At 43.1% G+C, this 19,842-nt stretch overlaps 1 protein-coding gene across 2 annotated transcripts in view; it reads right to left on the bottom strand.

Annotated features, from left to right (window-relative positions):
- The window catches only part of PPEF2 (protein phosphatase with EF-hand domain 2), a 42,927-nt gene that overhangs the window by 20,864 nt on the left and 2,221 nt on the right, over positions 1-19,842 (bottom strand). Inside the window, exons 2-12 of one of the 2 annotated variants that reach the window (XM_010969316.3) lie at positions 13,548-13,670; positions 11,281-11,545; positions 9,836-9,973; positions 5,610-5,737; positions 5,398-5,455; positions 4,374-4,549; positions 2,944-3,058; positions 1,722-1,768; positions 750-916; positions 258-294; positions 15-164 (exon numbers count right to left, since the gene is read on the bottom strand). In XM_010969316.3, coding sequence (XP_010967618.1) covers positions 15-164; positions 258-294; positions 750-916; positions 1,722-1,768; positions 2,944-3,058; positions 4,374-4,549; positions 5,398-5,455; positions 5,610-5,737; positions 9,836-9,890 — 933 coding nt within the window. In that variant the 5' untranslated portion in view covers positions 9,891-9,973; positions 11,281-11,545; positions 13,548-13,670. Of the gene's footprint in view, positions 1-14; positions 165-257; positions 295-749; positions 917-1,721; positions 1,769-2,943; positions 3,059-4,373; positions 4,550-5,397; positions 5,456-5,609; positions 5,738-9,835; positions 9,974-11,280; positions 12,143-13,547; positions 13,671-19,842 lie in introns of those variants that run through there. The other variant, XM_074345408.1, reaches the window with a different exon arrangement.

Raw genomic sequence — 19,842 nt, forward strand, 5'->3', positions numbered from 1 at the left:
CACTCAGTCAGTACCTTGTGCCTGTCTAGTTTGGCCAAGAGCTCCAAGTCAGTAGTGTCTGACACGCCACCATGAAGAATCAGGACTTTCTCATCAACCAGAGTGGCCAGCGGAAGCAAACAGAACACATCTTGTAGTATTTTAAGTATTTTCTTGCCATGTATCTGAAAAATGATATCAACAAGGTATTATTAAGTGTCAAATAATTCACTCAACTTATCTGAACTAAGAAACTTTTGCTTTTAAAGGCAATGTACCTTATATTTTTGCATCACTTCCTTGGTGAAGCCGTATCTACAGTTAGAAGGAAAAATAGATATTTTGTGACAATAGTTACAGCACAATTGCACTTTTATAAAAAATGTATGTTCAATATGCATCTACTCACACATATAGAAAAGAGACTGAGAAATAGTTGCCAAAATGTTTACAGCTGTAACATTATCTCTGTGTAGAGAAGTTATGGGATATTTTAATTTTCTTTTGCTTATCTGTATTTTCTACTTTTTCCATAGTGTTCTATATTATTGTTTACATGATAAAGTATATGGATATGTGAAAACAAATTTAATCATTAAAATAGTAGGATAAAGTGTAAATTAAAAAAATCTTTCAAAATGGTATATATTGTGCATTCCACTTTATAAAATTGGAAGACTGCTTTAAAAAGGCATCTACCAAATAAGCTCTGGTAAAATACCTATTCACAATCACAAAAAGTAAATCCCCAAGCCTGTTTGGCTTTGTACCGTAAGTTCACCATATGGTCCTCATGGTTTCCTCGGTTAAGATGGAATTCTTTTGGGTAAACCAACATGAAGGCAAAGAGAATCATCAGGATCTCTATGGAATCCTTCCCTCGATCCACAAAGTCGCCGTTGAACACATAGGCCCGCTCTGGTGATGGGAGACCATTCTTCCCAACAAGGAGACAGGTCCAAGAAGAGGCAGCAGAAGAAAGGGAACAGGAAATCAAGTCAAGCCAATGAGCATCTGACAGTCACATCAGGTCTAAAAGCCAGTTCTGTGCTGTCTCTCTTCCAAACATGAAATGTCAGTTAAGAGATGGAAATATTTTCTATTGGTCTCGTAATTACTTTCTAGCCAGGCTGAGGTTATGACATGCTCACCAAAATAGCTGCTTTATCCAAAGCCGTGGTGTTGTCATTTGGTGTGTGCAAAGGACACTGATCTTGTAATTCCAATGCCAGTTTTAAGTTCTGGCCACTCTCTCTTTAGCACTAAAAACAATAGTGGCCATAGATTTCTCAGGATTAAACAAGACAATAGGTCAGAAGTGCAGTGTGTGTGTGAGTGTGTGTGTGTGTGTGTGTGTGTGTGTGTGTATAGATACAAAGTAATACTACATTTATAGAATATATGCCTTGTTATATACTCTGTACTTGATAATTAAAAATAAACATGAAAATAATTCTCAGTTGCTTTGGTAATAAAGGAAATTGTTTACTTAGTTATGAATTTTCTTTTTTCCAAATAATGATTCTCTTTAACTTGAGATTTTGTATTTTTAAAACAGTTTACAAAAATACACTAGAATATAATGCAATGATGGATTTTACATTATGCATTTCTACATAGTAGCAAATATTAAAATATTTTGAAACCCCAATAATACTTAAGCATTTGTTTACTAGCTACTATACTTGAACTTCTGAAGTAAGCCTCAGAGCAAGACAGGAACTTAATTTGAGCATTCATACCTTATAAAATATAAATATTAAGTCATCCAACTGGCCGTGTAAATCTCCTAACAAAGACAGAAAAAAATGTCAGTTTTGGTTGGTCCTCACCAGTTTCTGGTTTTTACTATAAAAAGGAAAATACCCAGTGTGTGTCAAAAACTATTACAAGGTTATGGTAATTATATCTCAATTTAAATTAGAAGGAAAATATTCAGGAAAACCTGACAAACTTACGGTTACTCGTTTTCCCACATGTAAGATGGGGATAAATAGTAACTTCCCTTACTGATGGGACAGTTAATGTTGAAAGCAGAAAGCACAATATTTCTTCTGTGTGACTATCATAAACAGTAAATGACCTTTATGGGGGGTGGCGACAATTTTTTAAATGAAGGTACTGGGGATTGAACCCAGGACCTCCTGCATGCTAAGCATTCACTGTACTACTGAGCTATACCCTCCCCCCAACAATGACCTATATTTTGACTGAAGCAAAATGGGACCAAATAGTGCAGGGCTGCAAACCAGGATGAGAACTGGAGAGAGTCTTGCCTCATCTAAAGTAGGAAGCTGCTACTCACCTAAGGGCCAGAGTTACAAGATTTTTCAAGAATTTGGAAATCTGGATTTTAGTATGACATCTCCAATTTTCCAATGTTGGAAGTTAACTTTAGAAACTTAAGAACATTTTCAGGCAGATAAGACATATTTCCAGGCTGCATGTGGCCTTAGAAGTGCTGGTTTACAGTCCCTGGTGCATTACAGTCTCCCCTGAGTTCCACTGTGGGGTGTCGGCCTATAACGGGTATTCAAATGTCACTGAAAACACAAGGAGATAGAGAAGACTGACATTCACAGGATTTCTTTCTGGAAGAAAAATACACGTGGATGGAAGGAATAATGCTAGGCATTCAGGCCTGTTCGAATACAATAAATAAATTGTCTTCTAACAAGGGATGGTCTGGTTATTTGCTGAGATTTTGTTCTGAATGGAGAGCATGAGTTTGGGGTCAAATCTGCATCTCTTTGGAAAGTAAGGAGGAGGCTGGGCCATCTCACCCCACAGGTCTGGTCCCACAGGCCACCTCTCCTTTCAATAACTGTGGAGTAAATATGTAAATGTAATCGATGTGGAGATATGAACCTGGCCTGCCCACGTGGCCGTCAGGCCCTCTCCCCCATCACAGGCAGTTTTCTGGTTCGTGTCCAGCACGGAGAGCCGTCTCTGACTGGCTCTTACCACACACTGTGATCTCCTCGCTGTAGCAGGTGGAGAGCCGGCTGATGTTCGGCAGTTGTACCAGATGTCTCCTGGCTTCGTGCAAAAGATTCAGGACGTAGCGAGCATGCAGCCTCTACAAGGAGGATGAGGAAGGAGGGTACAAAGTAACATGCATCGTGAGGGAAGACGGGCCTCAACTTTACTGCTCAATGACCCTGGACCCCAAAAGTGAGCCTAGTCAACTGCTCCTGGGACCCTATGCATAGATCCTTTTTCACCATCTTCTGCCTTGTTTGTGCTTTTCATCATCCCCCAAATACCGAACCGATATCCTTGATCCCGTCTGTGCTGTGTGACCCTTCCATGCCTTCAGCTCTGGAGAAACACATGACTGTCTCAGCCAAGTGTGTATAAGTGTGTGTATGCTGACGGCATGAGTCACCCTGACGTTACTGGGAAAGCCATCCCAACTCCTCCCGCAGTGAGTTATCTTCACATGAACATGGGGAAGGACTGAAATCTGGCATAAAGCCAGAGTCTGACCACTTCTCACCGCCTCCACCCCTGTCACCAGGGTTTTAAGCCACTACCATTTTTTGCCTGGACTATGGCAGTAGTCCCTTAACTGGCCTCCCTGCCTCATTCAGCCTCTGTTCCCTACACTCTATTCAGCAAACAGAATGATTATTTTAAAAAGCAAGCTGGATTATATCATTCCTGTGCTCAATGTCTCCCCATCACTTTCAGAAGAATGGAAGTCCACGCAACCCACCTCTCTGCCTCCAGCTCCTAAGAGCTGTCCCCTGGGTCCCTCCTCTCCAGCCACAAGGACCTTTCTGCCGTTTCTGAGTGGTCCAGGCAAGGTCCTTCCTGCCTCAGGATCTTTCCATTTGTTCCCTCTGCCTGGAAGGCTTTCCCCAGACGCCCACACAGCACACGCTCTCACCACCTTCGACCTCTGCTCAGAAATCACCTTTTCAGTGACGCCTTCCACTTGTAAAACTGGCATCTATCTCTGCCACCTAGAACTGAGCTTATGCTCTGACATAGTTCTTATCACCTAATATATTATGTAATTTACTTATTTGTTACTATTTATGGCCCTTCTCCACCCTAGAATGTCAGCCCCATGAGGGCAGAGATTGTGTCTGTCTTGGTCACCGCTATATCCCCAGTGCCTAGAGCAGTGCCTGCACACAGCCGCACTCAGTAATCACCTGTGGGATAAATGAACAAAGTGATTACATGTTAGGAGGATGGGCTTTCAACACATAAAAACTGGCTGATCAACCACAAGTTCCCGGCTAAGAAAAGGGCAAGTGGAATCTCTCTAATGGACCCGTGACACAAACATCCTACCCTCAGGGCCATTTCTTCGGCATCGAGTCTGCTCTCCTCCTGTGTTACGTGGAATTGGTGGGGATCCGGGTCCCCCGGGGGGAGCTTACTTGTTTCAGTCTGAAAGCTTCCACCAGGGCAGTTGCATGGTCGGGAAGGAGCGGGAAGGACAGGCGAGGCCCCGTGTAACTGTCTGGTACCTCGATGGACTCATAGTCACTGCTCTTCTCCATCTCAGAGTCCTGCGGAGATCTCTCCTCAGTGAACATGCGGTTCAGGAAGTCCCCTAGTCAGGATGGAAAGGGTGGGCCGGCTTATGATCAGACCTGCAGTCACGGGCAATACAGAATCCGTTCCCTGGACTGTGCTTGAAGTGGGACCTGGCCAGTCTGGCATCGGCTCCAACACAGGAGAGGAGAAAGGAAGCGGCGAAGTGATGACAAAGTAGGATGGGTGGGAAAGTGGTTATCTTATGATGTCAGTTCTATTCATTGACTTAGAAAGTTCAGAAATTTAGGGGCCTAGGTTTGTAAGCAGGAGGAAAGGGAAAACCGTGGTGGAAAAAGGGTTCACAGGCAAGTGCAGGTGTCGTGGCAGATGCCTCAGACTTTCAGTGCTGTTCAGGCAGTTAATTTCCAAATGCCTGCCCCTGCATCTCCGCCTGAGGGATTTTTTCCTGGCTCTGAAGAGAGCCCTGCTTGGAGGGCCAGGAAAGTGCGGAGTTAACAACCCTCCCCATTTGCCACTCCCAGCAGCCTCCTACTCTGACTCTCAGGAGCTGACATATAAAGACCCCAGTTCCCTCTGCCTTCAGGTGGGACACCTCCTAGGCCGTGTTCTGCACTATTTCCCAGGCACAGTGGGTTGCAGGTTTAGTAACCTACCCTTTATTGACTGCCTCCCTTTTCTTGAACCCCTTCCCTTCTCCCTCCTCATCCCACCAGTGTTTCTTGTATTTAACAAGTAAACTCCTTGCACTCCAACTCTCGTCTGCAGGTGTCCTTCTGGGAGAACCATTTGTTTGTCAGCCTCCTCGCTCATTCCCTGGCTCAGTCGCTGGATTCACATTGTCACATCGTGTGCATCCGCCTTTGACCGAGACAGGATGACGTGCCGGGGGTGGTTCCTACTCACTCTCGTTGTGACTGCTGGGGGTGAAGTGGTCCACTAGGTAGCTGAAGAAATTGTGGAGCTGCAGAAGAACCCAAGAAGACATGGCTTTACAGACGAATGAAAAGAGAACCCAACAGTGGTCCAGATCAGCTGCACCTCCTGGGCATCTAGGCCTTGCTGCCCGGGGGATGGAAGGCAGAGCTGGAGGTGGCCCATCCCGTATTGCACCATACCTTGACCTGGTCTTGCTGCCCAGCATACTCTATGGACTGGAAGATGCTCCAGGTGCAGTGCCGCCTCATCTCCAGGCGGGCCATGTAGCGCCGGTACCATCTCTGGATCAGGGCCGCTGCCTTGAAGGCTGTGACACAGATGGAGAAGGAAGCCTGTGAGCTGGGGCTCCCTGGGCCTGGCGGGGAGGCTGGGGATGCCTCTCCCACTGTAACGTGGGGACAAGATGGTGGGGAAAGCACTACCCGTTGCCACTAGTAGGAAGTTTGCCCTACTGCTGGTCAGGGTGCTTTTTTCATTCCTGCCCTCACCCCAGCTCCATTCTTACCTATTAGTTACGCTAATGTCACTGGAGGATTATTGGAATTCCCACTTTTTGATGCAAACATTTATATGTGTAGAGATAGAAAAGGTTGGATTCTGAGGAGATGGAAACTGGAGAGGTTGCAAGGATGCAGCATCCTTGAAGAGTGGGATGATGCAGATACCACTCAGCCAAAAAAGAGTGAAAATTTGCCATTTGCAGCAGCATGGATGGATTTCGAAGGCCTCATGCTAAGTGCAATAAGTCAGACAGAGAAAGATAAATATGTGTGACATCACTTACATGTGGAATCTAAAAAATACAACAAACTAGTGAATATAACAAAAGAGAAGCAGGCTCACAGATACAGAGAACAAACTAGTGGTTACCAGTGGGGAGAGGGGTGGGAGGGGCAGTACAGGAGTGGGGGAAGGGGAGGCACAAACTTTTGGGTGTAAGATGGGCTCAAGGATGTATTGTACAACACGGGGAATATAGCCACTATTTTGTAGTGACTGAAAATGGAAAGTAAGCTTTAAAATTGTATAAAAATTAAATAAACATATTCAAACACACACAAAAAAGAGTGGATGATGCAAGGGTGAGAGGGTGGGGAGGACATTTTGATGTTGTATCAGTAGTCTGGTTCTGGGCCTGGAAGTGCCCTGACCAGCTATGTGGCCTCAGCCAAGTCACCTTCCTGGGCTGTAGGTGTCCTTGTCTGAAAAGGAGATGAATGAGATGATGACTGGGCAGAACACACACACGCACACACAAGTTCCCCAAACTATGACGTCAGGTGGTGGTGAGTGCCTGCCGTCCCCGTACCCCTGCAGCTTTCAGTGTCCCCACCACAATACGGCCCTGACTGCACTGACTGTCCAATCGGTGGGCTGTCTTCGGGCGTCTCCTTTTGCCAGGACCTATGCCGGGTGACCCTGTACCACAGGATGGTGTCCTGCAGTCAATTTAGGCCCTGGGCCCCGCCCAGAGAAGAGGGCAGCTGTCCACATGGGTCATTAGATCCTCCTTAAGCTCCTGGCCATGAATGTGCTGCTGGTGATGAATGGAGCCTTTGTGGATAAAGCCGGAATCCAAAGGAAATCCTGCACGCTCACTCAGGTCAACCTCGTGAACAGGAGACAGACTGATTTAATATACTTAGCTTGCATTAGAGAGCTAATGGCATTCTTACTGATTGCCCTAAGAGGGGGCACAATAGCAGAGGGGGAAAGAGAACTTGAGAGGAATGTAATCCAATCAAGGATTTGATTTTCTGTGAGGAAGAAATGTCACCCTATTAAGTAGGTCCCAAAGGCACTCAAAATACAGCAAGGGCTGAGGACGGAATTCTGTGAACTCCCGTTCAGAGTAGGTGCTATTTACCTCAAGTGAGACCCTCTGGGGGCATGGGAAACACACAGACATCTGCCCCTCACCCTAGACCTGCGGCGTCAGAATCCCTACACGGAGCCCAGGAGTCTGCAGGTGTACCGAGCTCCACGCGGGATTCTCACTTGCGCCGAGTATAAGCAACGTGGAGGAACATCACCACCTCAAGTCTCGGCGGAAATGCTGTTTGCTAACCCTTTGCCTCAAGCATTATAAAGCAAGTGCTACCAGCTAGACAGACTTACATCCTCAGTACCGCTTCAGCTACTCAGGGCAGGGAGAATGGGCAGCACCTCTGTTTCTCCCTTTGTCTCTCCCTCCCAGTCCTCTATCTAGAGCCTGTATTACCTTTCACTGAGATGGGCGCTGTGAGGTGTAGGATAGTTTAAGATCCTCTACCGAGCTTCTTTTCTCAACAGTGCAACACAACATGCTCGGGCCACTCTTACGCAGCCTTGTGCAGACTAAATCCCATGGTGAACGTTACAAATACACCTGGCTATTAAAACTCCATGTTAAGGACAAAGAAACCACATGGGGAGACAGAGGTCAAGGGGCACCGAGGCACCAGATGCTGGGTGGAGAGCTGACTTGAAAGCAGAACTTCCCGCCTCAGCTGCCGTGAGGACCACAAGCAAACCATCCAGCTGGGCCCTTTGCAAATTCTGACCCACAAAATCATGAGCAGAATAAAATGGTTGTCTTAAACCATTTAGTTTTGGGACAGTTTGCTGCACAGCACTAGATCATTGGAATGGGAATTGTATAAATGTTTTACAAAATTATAAACCAAATTTAAATCAAAATGGAAAATATCAATCTCTAAAAAATCAAAAGCAAAACAAGTGAATTTAACCCTGCATAAGTAGGTGGCATAACCACACACAAAGGAGTTATTTCAAATGACTTGAAATTTCAGTACTTTGTATATCCCTAGCAGATATACCCAAAGGACAAAAAGAACTACAAAGAAATCTTAAAGAGTTTTCAGTAATCATATTGTTACAAGAGTATTGTTATAACTATTCTGAAATTATTTATGTATTGTAGGACAAAGGAAATAATACCACATAAATATCACTACAGAAAAACATTTTAATAAAGAGAAAGGAGATATGAATATATGAATATCAAGGTTGTTAAGTAAAAATATTGCAATCCTAAATATAAATTGGTTATGAAAATAATACATATTTTCGAGATCTGTTCACTGAAAAGGTGTAGGAAATAATGACCAACCTGGTAGTGAAAATCCCAAACCCTGGAGAAATAGCTATTCTTGGTCTGGAGCCCAAAATATGCAAGGTGAGCCTGGGACTAATTGCCAGACTAGAAAGCAAGGAAGCCAGGAGCTTATTATAAAGATGCTTAGGTTCATATAAACGAGGTCCTGTCACTATTTCCTCTGCTTCCTCCTGCATCTCTGGTTGCCTCTCCTCCGCCTTCCTTACTGGCTCATCCTTTTCCACCTGATGCTTAAGTCCCTGTGGCTGTGTCCTAGGCCCTGGTCTCTGACCTGTCCCCTCTCGCTCTAGGCTACTTCAGTGACCTCTGGCTTCAACAATCACCCATACTCTGATGCCTTCCAAATGTGTGTATCTCCAGCCAACATCTCTTCCAAAATCCTGATCTGAATATGTAACTGCCTACTCAGCACTTCCACCTCCATGTTTCATGGGCACCTCAAACCCAGCGTGTATAAACTCATCATCTCCCTTCTACTCAAACTTGGTTCTTCTCCATTATCTTTAGTCAGTCATTGGCATTATCATCTGCCCAGTTTTGCTACCTAGAAACCTGGAGGTCATTCTTGATGCATCTTTCTCCCCTTACCCCCTTACATGTCATCAGGTGGATCCTGTCAATTCCACTTCCTGAATATTATTGGAATTCACCCTCTTCTCTCCATCTCTACTGCCACCAACTCGGGACCAGGGCATCATCGCCTCTTGCTTAGATGACCCCTTCCCCTAATCTTTTCTTCATGGAAGCCAGGAGGGTCTTTTTCTATGCAAATCTTAAGTCTTTTATATGGGACTACCTATTTTGAATTCTTCCATGATTCTTCATGCCTTTAGGATAAAGTTAAAAATCCTACAAGCTCCTGAGTGGCCTGGGCTCTGCAAACCTCAGCGGCCCCGTGTTATGGCATCCTCCAGCTCATTCACTTCAGACCATTCAGCCCCTTGAATACACCTCTCTTCATGACCTTTGTGGCCTCTACCTGGAGAGCTCTTTCATCCCCTTTTTGCCAATCCTATTTCATTCATTTGTATATGTGTACTTTGGGATAAATCCCAATGGACAACACTGACTCCTTCAGTAAATTTTAATTCTGTTAAATATAGTTCACTCAGTCCTAAGATATTCAGCTGAGCTTTCTGGTGGTCATGTCACAAGGAGGAGAAGCTGATATTCAAGAGTCAGCCTCAGGAGAAATGTAATGATTTCCTGCCTACCCTGAGATGCCCCTCCCTATGCAATGTGGACTTTGGGGTACCCACAGTTAGTCTGGAGGTGGGAAGCACATACCTTTCTCTGCATTCTGGAAAGCAAAATGATGTTGGGTGGAGCTGCCGCTTCCCATAGCGTAAGGACGATATTTCTGCAGGACACAGATAGTAGGTCCAAAGGAGAGTGAACTGTTTGCTGACAAAAGGAAGTGGGAGTCTGCAATAGGAGATTTGGGCAGAACATTAGTGCAGGTAGACCAAATTATCTAAGAACCTTGCCTCCCACGTCATTTAAAAAAAATGTAAAGCTGTCATGTGACTGCATCCTCCCCGTCCCTCCCCAGTCTCAGTGCATGAGATGCTCCTCCCTTGAAAAATCCCCTCAAAGTGTCATCTCGTATCTCTCCTGTTTTCAACCTTTCTACTAGCTTTTCCTTTTCAGGCTAAAAACATACTGAAGTCTATTCTCAAAGAAATTCATCATCATCATCATCCTTTGACCTCAAACTATAACCTAACCTCTCTTTTCTTCCCATCCAGATTTCTCTTGAGTAGATCACTTATTTTTCCTTAATTCCTCTTACAATCATGTTTTTCATTCTCACTATTGATCAAAACTTTTCATGCTGATGTCTCCCATGGCTTCAAATTTTCAGTCTTTAAGTTGTCAGATTAGCAAGGCCACCATCTCATAAGTCACACCTTGATTTAAATTCTACTGTTTGGGCTTCCATGATGCGACTCTCTTGTATTTGCTCTTACCTCTTTATTTATTGTCTTTTTCTTAAGCTCATTTTTCTCTATCCATCCCTTAAATGTCGAATTTATTTGTATTCTAGTCTCAAATGTCTGCCCTCCTCACTCCAAATATACTTCCTAGATGACTTAATCAACTCTCACATTTTCAACGATCACTTCCTACCTCTTAAATCTACATCTCCATCCTAGACTATCCCTAAACTTCAGCCCCAAATACCCAGCTTCCCATTAAACTTTCAGTGGAGCACCTCAGTCTCCACATAACACAAATAGAACTCAACTTCCCTAAAGCTTACACCTCCAGCCTCATCTCTCTTGCCTCCTTTCTTCAACTCTGAGGCCATATCAAGCTTGAATCAGCACCTCTTGGTAATGACTAACTGCTTCTCTGGCTGGTGATGCCCCAGCTGAGCCATCTTCCCAGGTTAACTGGCATATCTCCACCACATGGAAGAGAGTCCTTGTCCTTCCAGGATTTGACTTAGTATTAGCTGTACCTGACATTATCTTTTTTTTTTTTAATGTAGGTAATTATGTGCCCACTAAGTGAATCCAAGAAATGGAAGATTCATCATCCAGGACTTGAAGACTTCAAAACATACACAGCAAAGACCCTCCCTGGGTGAGTGGATGAGCTAACAAAGAGGCTTTCTGTGACCTCTGTCCTCAAGCCAAACCTGTATCTATTTCCCATGTGAAACATGAATTTGTTGTCCTCATGGTCTGACTCAATTCTGTATGCTAGGCTGTAAAGAAAGCTCTTACCTTCTTTGGAATTTTTCACTATGAGCCACAACGAGGCAGAAACGTCTTTAACACACAGGTGTGATCCTCATCGTGTCTTCAGAGTTGGCTGAGCAATCCCAGGATGATCTGATTTCTTCCAGGTCTGGAGTCTGATAGATAAGGTGCAGGCCTAGTCCTGCACACCTCCTCACAGCAGCGGTGGTGATATCCCCAGCCCTGGCCAAGCCTTCAGGGCTCCCCGCCTCCTGGCAGTAGGCAGCCCTTGACCTCAGTCAGATCAGGCCTGGGATGAGGATTTGAAGGGGGAGATTGCTCAGCTGGGTGTCTCCCTCACGCCCACGCCCAAGCCCTAAAGACTGTCTCTCTGCTGCTCACTCCTGCCCCATCCCCACTTCTAAGTCTTCTTACTCTCCTGGATTATGACATTAGGAGGCTGTGTTTCTCAAGCCACATCTGAGAAGGCTGAGCTCTTTAACCCAGAAACAGAAGAGTGCTGACAAGACAGATGGGCCTGGGGGCCCCAGAGCTCGAGGGGCCCCGCCTGAGCCATGCAGGGGCCGAGGCGTTCTCCCTTGTGGCTGGCTTTTCTCTGTTTGCAACACTTGATTGAAACATCCTGCCTTTTCTTGCTTATTCCAAATATGGACACTTTTTCCTGAGGTTATAACCTAAACCATTAATATTTTAATATATTCCCAGAAAACGTACTTTTTCAATAAATCTAAGATGTTCATGTGTGTGCTGGTAAGTACTAAATATTCTGTGGGGACTTACAAAGAAACTTATAATCTGTTTCCTTACATGTAGTTAGTAGGTCAAGCTTGTTAATTATGTTATTCAAATCCTCTTTATCCTTATTTATTCTTTCTGATCTGCCCATCTATGGAAAAAAAGTATTTTTCAGATTTCTATGATAAGTACAGGTTTGGCAATTTATCCTTGTATTTCTGAATCTTTGCATTATATGTTTTAAAGCTAGGTAACTGAATATTAGATTGAACCATATGACATTGACATTGGTAATATAATTCATGAAGGTTCATGGCTATTTTCTTGGACTTACCAAAGTAAAATACCCCCCTGCTGTTTTAAATCCTTTTTGCCTTGAATTCTCTTTTGTCTGATATTTTCATATTGGCTCACTTTTTGTTAGTGGTTGATACCTAACATTTTCCCCCAAATTGACCAAAAGTTAAAAGACATAAAATCCTGTCTTATTGAGAGTATGAGAAAAAAGGCTCTCTCCATACACTACTGGTGGGAATGTAAATGTTGTTTCACTTTTGTGGAATTAAACTAGATTAAATTTTAACTGAGATTAAATTATGTAATTAATCTATTAAATTACAAATTTGTGATACGTAAACCCTTTGGTCCAGAAATTCCACTTTAAAGTATCTTATAAAACTATACACCCACATAAAAAGTGCCAAGGATTTTCACTACCATATTGTTCATGATCATGAAAACCTGGAAAAAACTTAAAAGTTCATAAATTATAGAATGGTTAAATAAGTTGTCATACATTTATACAGAATACTGTGTAGTCACTTTTTAAAATGTAGATCAATAGCCTCTGTCATGAAAAGATGTTCATATCTATGTGAAAAAGGCAACCTGCTGAAATATATATAATCTGAACTCAATTTGGAAGAAAACATTGTATGAGTCACATTTTCTAGTCTCTGTATTGAAGCTTTGGCATCTTGGGGCCTTGCTGGTAAAGAGAAGGATGCCCCTCCCAAGATTCGCTGATTCCTAGAGACAGCATGAGGCTTGTTTGTTTGTTTATTTATTGAAATATAGCTGATTTACAATATTGTGTTAGTTGCAGGTGCACACCAAAGTGATTCAGATTATATATATATATACATATGCACACACAGATTATATATATATGTATATACACACACATATATGAATATACATATATATACACTTTTTTCAGATTCTTTTGCATTATAGTTTATTACAAGATATTGAATATATTTCCCTGTGAGATAGCAAAGGACTCTGAAAACAACTTTCATATGCAAACCAACCAATCCAGAGCCCATACCCCCAACCACCTTCGTTACTGGCTTTTACAGCTCAGGGCCACTATACCCACAGCCCTAATCATGAAGGGCCAGTATCAGACAACTAGGGGCAATGAAATTATTCAAACTAGCCAATCTTAGATCTATTTAGCCTATTTACCCTGTGTCAGCAGATATTCCTTCCCTCAAAGACCACAAAAAGGCTCTTTCACACTTCCCCCATCTCTCTCTCTCCTTGAGACCAACCTTGGTGTTCTCTCCTGTGACTTTGCAGAGTGGCCACAGTGTGCCTCTCGCCTTTTGGGAACTGGAAGTAATAAGCTATCTTTTCAATGGCAATCTTCTCCGGATCTGTTCGCCTCACCATACCTGAATAAAAATAAAATCTACGTGTTAAGACATAAATGCATTAAAGAAGTTGTGGTGAATACAGAGAGCAGTCATCTCTAGGCAGTGCTGCTGGAGAGACTGCTACCTCTGAGTGGGGAGGAGAGGCCACGGATTACACTATGAACTGTTTGGTTTATTTTTATAATAGGCATATGTTACTTGCATGCTTTAAAAGATAGAATATTTTAAAAATCAACTCTCTCCGTCTCCTATACAACCACCGTAGGCCAAGCCGCCATATTTTTTAAAAAACAATTCATTTTTGCTTTTTGTGTGATAAGAACACAGTATGAGCTCTATCCTCTTAAAAAAATTAAGTGTACAATTCAGTATTGTTAACTGTGGCACAAAATTGTACAGCACATCTCTAGAATGTACTCATCTTGCATAACTGAAAGTTTATACCTGTTGGCTAGTGACTTTCCATTTCTCCTTCTCCCTAGTCCCTGGCTGCTATGACTCTGACTATTTTAAATGCCTTATACTAGAGGAAAAAGTTTTCCTCAGCCTTTTTAATGTCCCTGTTTGGGTCTGAAAATTAAACTGAAAGGGATGGAGTAACAGGAGAAAAGCCCACGAATTTATTTAATGTAAGTTTTACATGACGTGCCTGGTTTTTAACTTCTACCCCTATCCCATTAGGCTGAGATTTTTTGACAAATATCATGCAGAAATGCCTTTCTCCTGGAAAAAGGAAATAATTTTAGAATTTGACAATGATAGCCAAAATAGCCAGTCCAACGGGTCAAATGAATCCTCTTTGATATCATTTATTTGCTCTGTCTCTGACAACACAAAAGCAGATGTCAAAGATTCTAACTATTCACCCCTCTTGGGCCAAATGCCATCATCTCTATGGATGAACTCATCAGATATTGACAGAACCCACAGTGCTCCTCCTGTCAAAATCCAGATTGATCAAAGACAAATACTGTATGATATCACTTATATGTGGAATCTAAAAAATAAAACATATTAGAGAACATAACAAAAAAGAAACAGACTCACTGATATAGAGAACAAATAGTGGTTGCCAGTGAGAAGAGGGAAGGGAGGAGGGGCAAGGTAGGGGTAAGGGATTAAGAGGTACAAACTACTATGTATAAAATAAATACACTACAAGGATATACTACACAGCACAGGGAATATAGCCAATATTTTATAATAACTATAAATGGAGTATAAACTTTAAAAATTGTGAATCACTATGTTGTACACCTAAAATTTATATAATATTGTAAGTTAACTATATCTTAATTAAAAAATAAAACAAAGCGATGGCTAAAAAAATCCAAATTGAACCCTCAAAGACTCTCCCCAGAATTAATCAATACCCTATAAAGAGAGCTTACAGGGAATCAGACCAATCACAGAGGATTATAGAGCCCAGGGGTTTACAATCCCTTGTATCAGTCTCTGCAATACTGTCACGCCTTATCAGCTCCCATCTCTACTGAAAGGAAGTTTTTCACTGTGATTGATTTGTGTAGTGCCTTCTTTAGCTTCCCCGGAGACAAGGTCTGTCAATACCTCTTTGCCTTTAGTTGGGAAGGATAACAATACACCTGAACAGTAATGCCCCAGGTTTAGCTAAAAGCCCTTTTTACTTCTCACAAACCCTAGAAGCTTATTTAGATGATGTAAAGTTTCCTGTTACAATATGCAGATGACTTGCTTCTCTGCTCCCCTTCCTAGGCCTCCCCACAGGAAGATGGCATCCCCCTGTTAAAGCTTTTAACCTCCAAGGAAAAGCTACAGTTCCAACTCGCACTTGCCGTTTAGGACACCTGGTTTCAGAACAAGGACTACACGTAGATCTAGACAGGCTTCACAGCATCCTGAACTAAATGCCCCAAACTAAATGCCAACTATGCGGCTTTCTTGGCTTAGTTGACTATTGTCATAACTGAGTTCCAAATTTTCCTCTTATGGCTCAGACCCTATATATATCTTGTTGAAAAACATAAGCCTGATCCTATTATTTGGGAAGATCAGGATGATCTAGCTTTTAAAACCCTGAAGGAAAGCTTAATGAATCCCTCTGCCCTTGGACACCCTAATTACCAACTTCCTCATTTCCTCTAAGTCTATGAAAAGCAGTGAAATGCCCTCAGGGTGCTTATTCCAAAGCACAGAGACTGCCATCACCCAAAGGGTACCCCAGCTAGACCCTGCGGCACAAGGATACCCCCTTGCCTCTGAGCCATTCCTGACTCTGCTCTTTTGGTCAAGGCCACCAAAAAACAGTCATGGATTCCTCTCTGACCATCTTTGTTCCTCATGCTGTTGAAAGCCCTTCTGGATTCCTATCATACCCAACACCTTTCAGCAAGACTCCTTACTCCCCATGAAATTCTCTTGTTGACTGCACCCCGCATCACTCTTGCTTGCTGTAATAACCCTAACCTTGCCACCCTTCTTCCTTCTTCTACTGACAAAACTCCTCATGACAGTTTAACTGTGGCTCTTGACTCCCCATTATGATTTGTAAGGAACCCCTTTATCAAATGGTGATATTTCATGGTTTACTGATGGTTCTTTTTTAAAAGATGAAAATGGTAACTACTGTCTTGGGTGTGCAATTGCAACTTCTTTTGAAGTCACCAAGGCAGCAGTATTGCCTTTGGCTGTGTTGGCACAACAAACTGAATTATACGCTCATACTCGAGTCTATATTTCAGCCAAGAGCAAAACAACAAACATGTATACAGATAGTGGATACACCTTCAGAGGAGCCCGTGAGTTTGGAATATTGCAGAAGCAGCGAGGTTTCCTTACATCTAATGGGGATAAAGTTTAAAATGGCCCAGAGAGTCAAGACTTGTTACACGCCATACATCAACTAGCCACTCTGGCTATCATTAAAGTTCTGGGCATCCCAAACTTGACTCCCGGGAAGCTAAAGGGGACCACCCTGCTGATATCACCATTAAAAATGCTGCTCTCACAGCAACCAACAACCAAACCTCCAATAAGGTGTTCCCCTAAATGATAATCTAGAAAAATTGACTAGAGGTGCCCAACAATTGGCCCTAGAAAAGGAAAAACAATATTGGAAAAAGCTAACCACTATTGGTTCAGTAAAAAGAGAGGGCTCTGGTTTGCACCAAATGATGACCAGTCCTGCCAGTCTCTAAAATTCCCGTTACTGACTACAGTTGACTCTTGAACAACACAGGTTTGAACTGCAGGGGTCCACTTATACATACAGGGTTTTTCTGGATAAATACGTACTACAGCACTACACAATCTGCGGCTGGCGGATGCAGAACCTCAGATACAGAGGGCCAACTAGAAAGTTATATGAAGATTTTCAACGGCACAGAGGGGTTGGTGCCCCTAACCCTCATCACGTTGTTCAACTGTACTGCATGTGCATTGGATCATTGGTCTACTGATAAAAACATAAGCCTTATAAATCAATATTGGTGGGAAAATATTAATAAAGTCATTTAAAGTACCTACTTTGTTTGCCACACCCACTTAAAATACAATCCTGGGAAACCTATCCTCACTAGCTCAGGACACTTTAAATTACCCAATAGACCACTTGAGGTTGGCAAATGGATTTCCTACATCTTCCCCATCTCACAGATATAAATGTTTTGGTGGTGGTTTGTCTGTTTTCTCACTGAACTGAAGTTTCCCCTCGTAGACAGGCGACTGCCTCTTCTGTGGCTAAAATTCAATTAGAAAAGACTATCTCCACCCAGTGAACCCCACCTCGAACTTCATAGTCACTGGGGAACTCACTTCACCAGTTTGGGTGCTTTAACAAGTCTGTGCTGTCTGGCCAGTTTTACAGCACTTTCACTGTACTTACCAGCCAAAATCCTCAGGGCTAGTTGAACTCATGAATAGCAGCATCAAGACTCTACTGGCAACATTTGTAGAGACTCTTCAGATACCCTGGCCAAAGACACTGCCATTGGTCCTTCTCAATCTTAGGTCTATCTACCCTTTTGGCAACTGATAAATTCTCACCCTTTGAGACAGTCACAGGATGCCCAATACACCTAGCTCCTGCTTCTTGTGATCTAGGGCTAATAAAAGGGTATATACTTCAATATTGTAAAGACCTAATTGTTTCTATTGAACATAATTATGATTTAGTACAACAATCTTTTCACAGCATGCTCCCGGGAGACAAAGGCCTTAAGCATCATCCTTTACAACTGAGATATTTTGTCTTTTGGAAGAGACATCTTCAAAAAGATTCTCCCCAACCTTGCTGGAAGGGCCCTTACCAACTGTTGCTAACCAACCAGTGTGCTGCCAAGATCCAGGGAATAGATTCTTGGATCCATGAATCACATCTAAAGAGAGCACCAAACCCTGACTGGATCTGCACACCAACTGGTGACTTAAAAGCAAAGGTTTCCAGGAATTGAAATAGATGACAGCTGAAGGAGACAGCTTTCCCAGGGTGACATTTTCCCCATGTTCCTCACCTTATCTTCTCCTGTCCTTTCTTAGAAAGACAACGCTCTTATGGTTGGGTTTGCCACCAGAAACTCCAATCTGCACACTACAGCGGTGGCTCTCTAGTCCGTACTGTGATGAAAGTTTCATTTGACACTGATGCCACTGCTAACTTCACTCCACTTCACCTCAGCATTAGCTACAGAGTGCAACTTCTGTCAACATCCCTCCCCATGTCCTGTTTCTTCCTGAACACCCCCACCAACTATAGCAACGATAGTCCAGTCCAGATAGACTTAAAATTATGACCCCATTGCAACCACTCCACTCACACCCTTACTTTTATCACCTTTGTCCAAAAAGCAACTTGAGCGCGAGTGCCCTATCACATCAGAGAATGGTCTTTTCTTAGAGGAATCCTCCCAGAATGCTCTCAAACATCACTGACACCTGGTTGACTAATGCCAATAGTTCCATCCCCACAAATACACTAATAAACAGTGACCCTTCAGCTGGAGTCCTTCATGCTCACCTGGCTTCATCTTCGCTTGTGGAGGACGGCATCCTCCCTGGGCTCACAGATGTCTAGATAGCAGGTGAGTGGGAGGACAACACTCATTAGGGTATCCAGTTGTTCCACTGTCCATTCATAACCCATCTGAAACCAACCCTTAAGCCCACATCGAAGAACCTAATGTTAACGACCTGATGGGGCCCATGACTCTGGGTTTGCCTCCTTGGGCAGATCTTGCCCCCTTCCCTGGCTTGGGGTACACACCAGGGAGCACAAGATCAGAAATCCATCTGTTATCCTAGGGAACACAGCTGACTGCGCCACTAAAGCAACAGCTGCCCAATAACAGTCTTAGATTCTGTCAACTTTAGTAACATAACAGTCAGTTACTTTGCCAGCAAAAAAATTTTATTTGAGAATGGCCACAGGAATTACAATTCAGGATATGCGAACTATGGTGGATCATAGGCAAATCCAGAGAACAAGGAAGGTGAGTTTGCTTTTATAGGGAAGAGGTGGCAGGGGGAGTTGGGAGGGATTGTAATAATGAGAGTTCATTGGAGGAAGGTGGGAATCCAAAGTACGGAGGCTTCTCATTGGTCAGGCAGCTACAGTCTGATTGGCTGTGCTGTCATCAGACAGAGAGTTTTCTTCTCCCTGTTGGATAGTAGAGCAGGCAACACCTTCCTGTCTGAGATGTCCGTGTCTGCCGCTTGCTGTTTGGAGTAATTGATGATTGGTGGGGTGGGGGGTGGGAGCTCCCTTTACAGGCCTGTCTTAGCTCCAATTTTAGCTGAGGTTTCTTTAATTTCATAGTTCCTTAGCTAAAGTGGTAATAAATAACCAAATTGCCCTTGGCTAACTCCTAGCAGAACAAGGTAGTATATGCTGGCAGGAAACACTGCTTGTTGCACATGGATAAATTCCCCTGGGGAGGAAGAAACTCAATTACATAAAATCAGGGAACGAGTACACTGGTTACAAGTTTCATGCAATTGCCCATGGTCCTTCAATCTGTTCAGCTGGCCGTCTTCAAGCCTAGATTCATAGTTCAGGACAGTTACCCAAACTGGATTTGTCATATTACTTTTAATTTTGCTTTGCAAAATCATTTTTAAACTTTGTATCTGTTGCCTGTCAAATATCTCCAGAAATGATGCACCAAACAGAATGATGTGATGTTAGCTCAACGCTTTGAGATGATCTCCAAGGCTT

This window comes from Camelus bactrianus, chromosome 2 (assembly GCF_048773025.1).
Source record: "Camelus bactrianus isolate YW-2024 breed Bactrian camel chromosome 2, ASM4877302v1, whole genome shotgun sequence".
NCBI lineage: Eukaryota > Metazoa > Chordata > Mammalia > Artiodactyla > Camelidae > Camelus > Camelus bactrianus.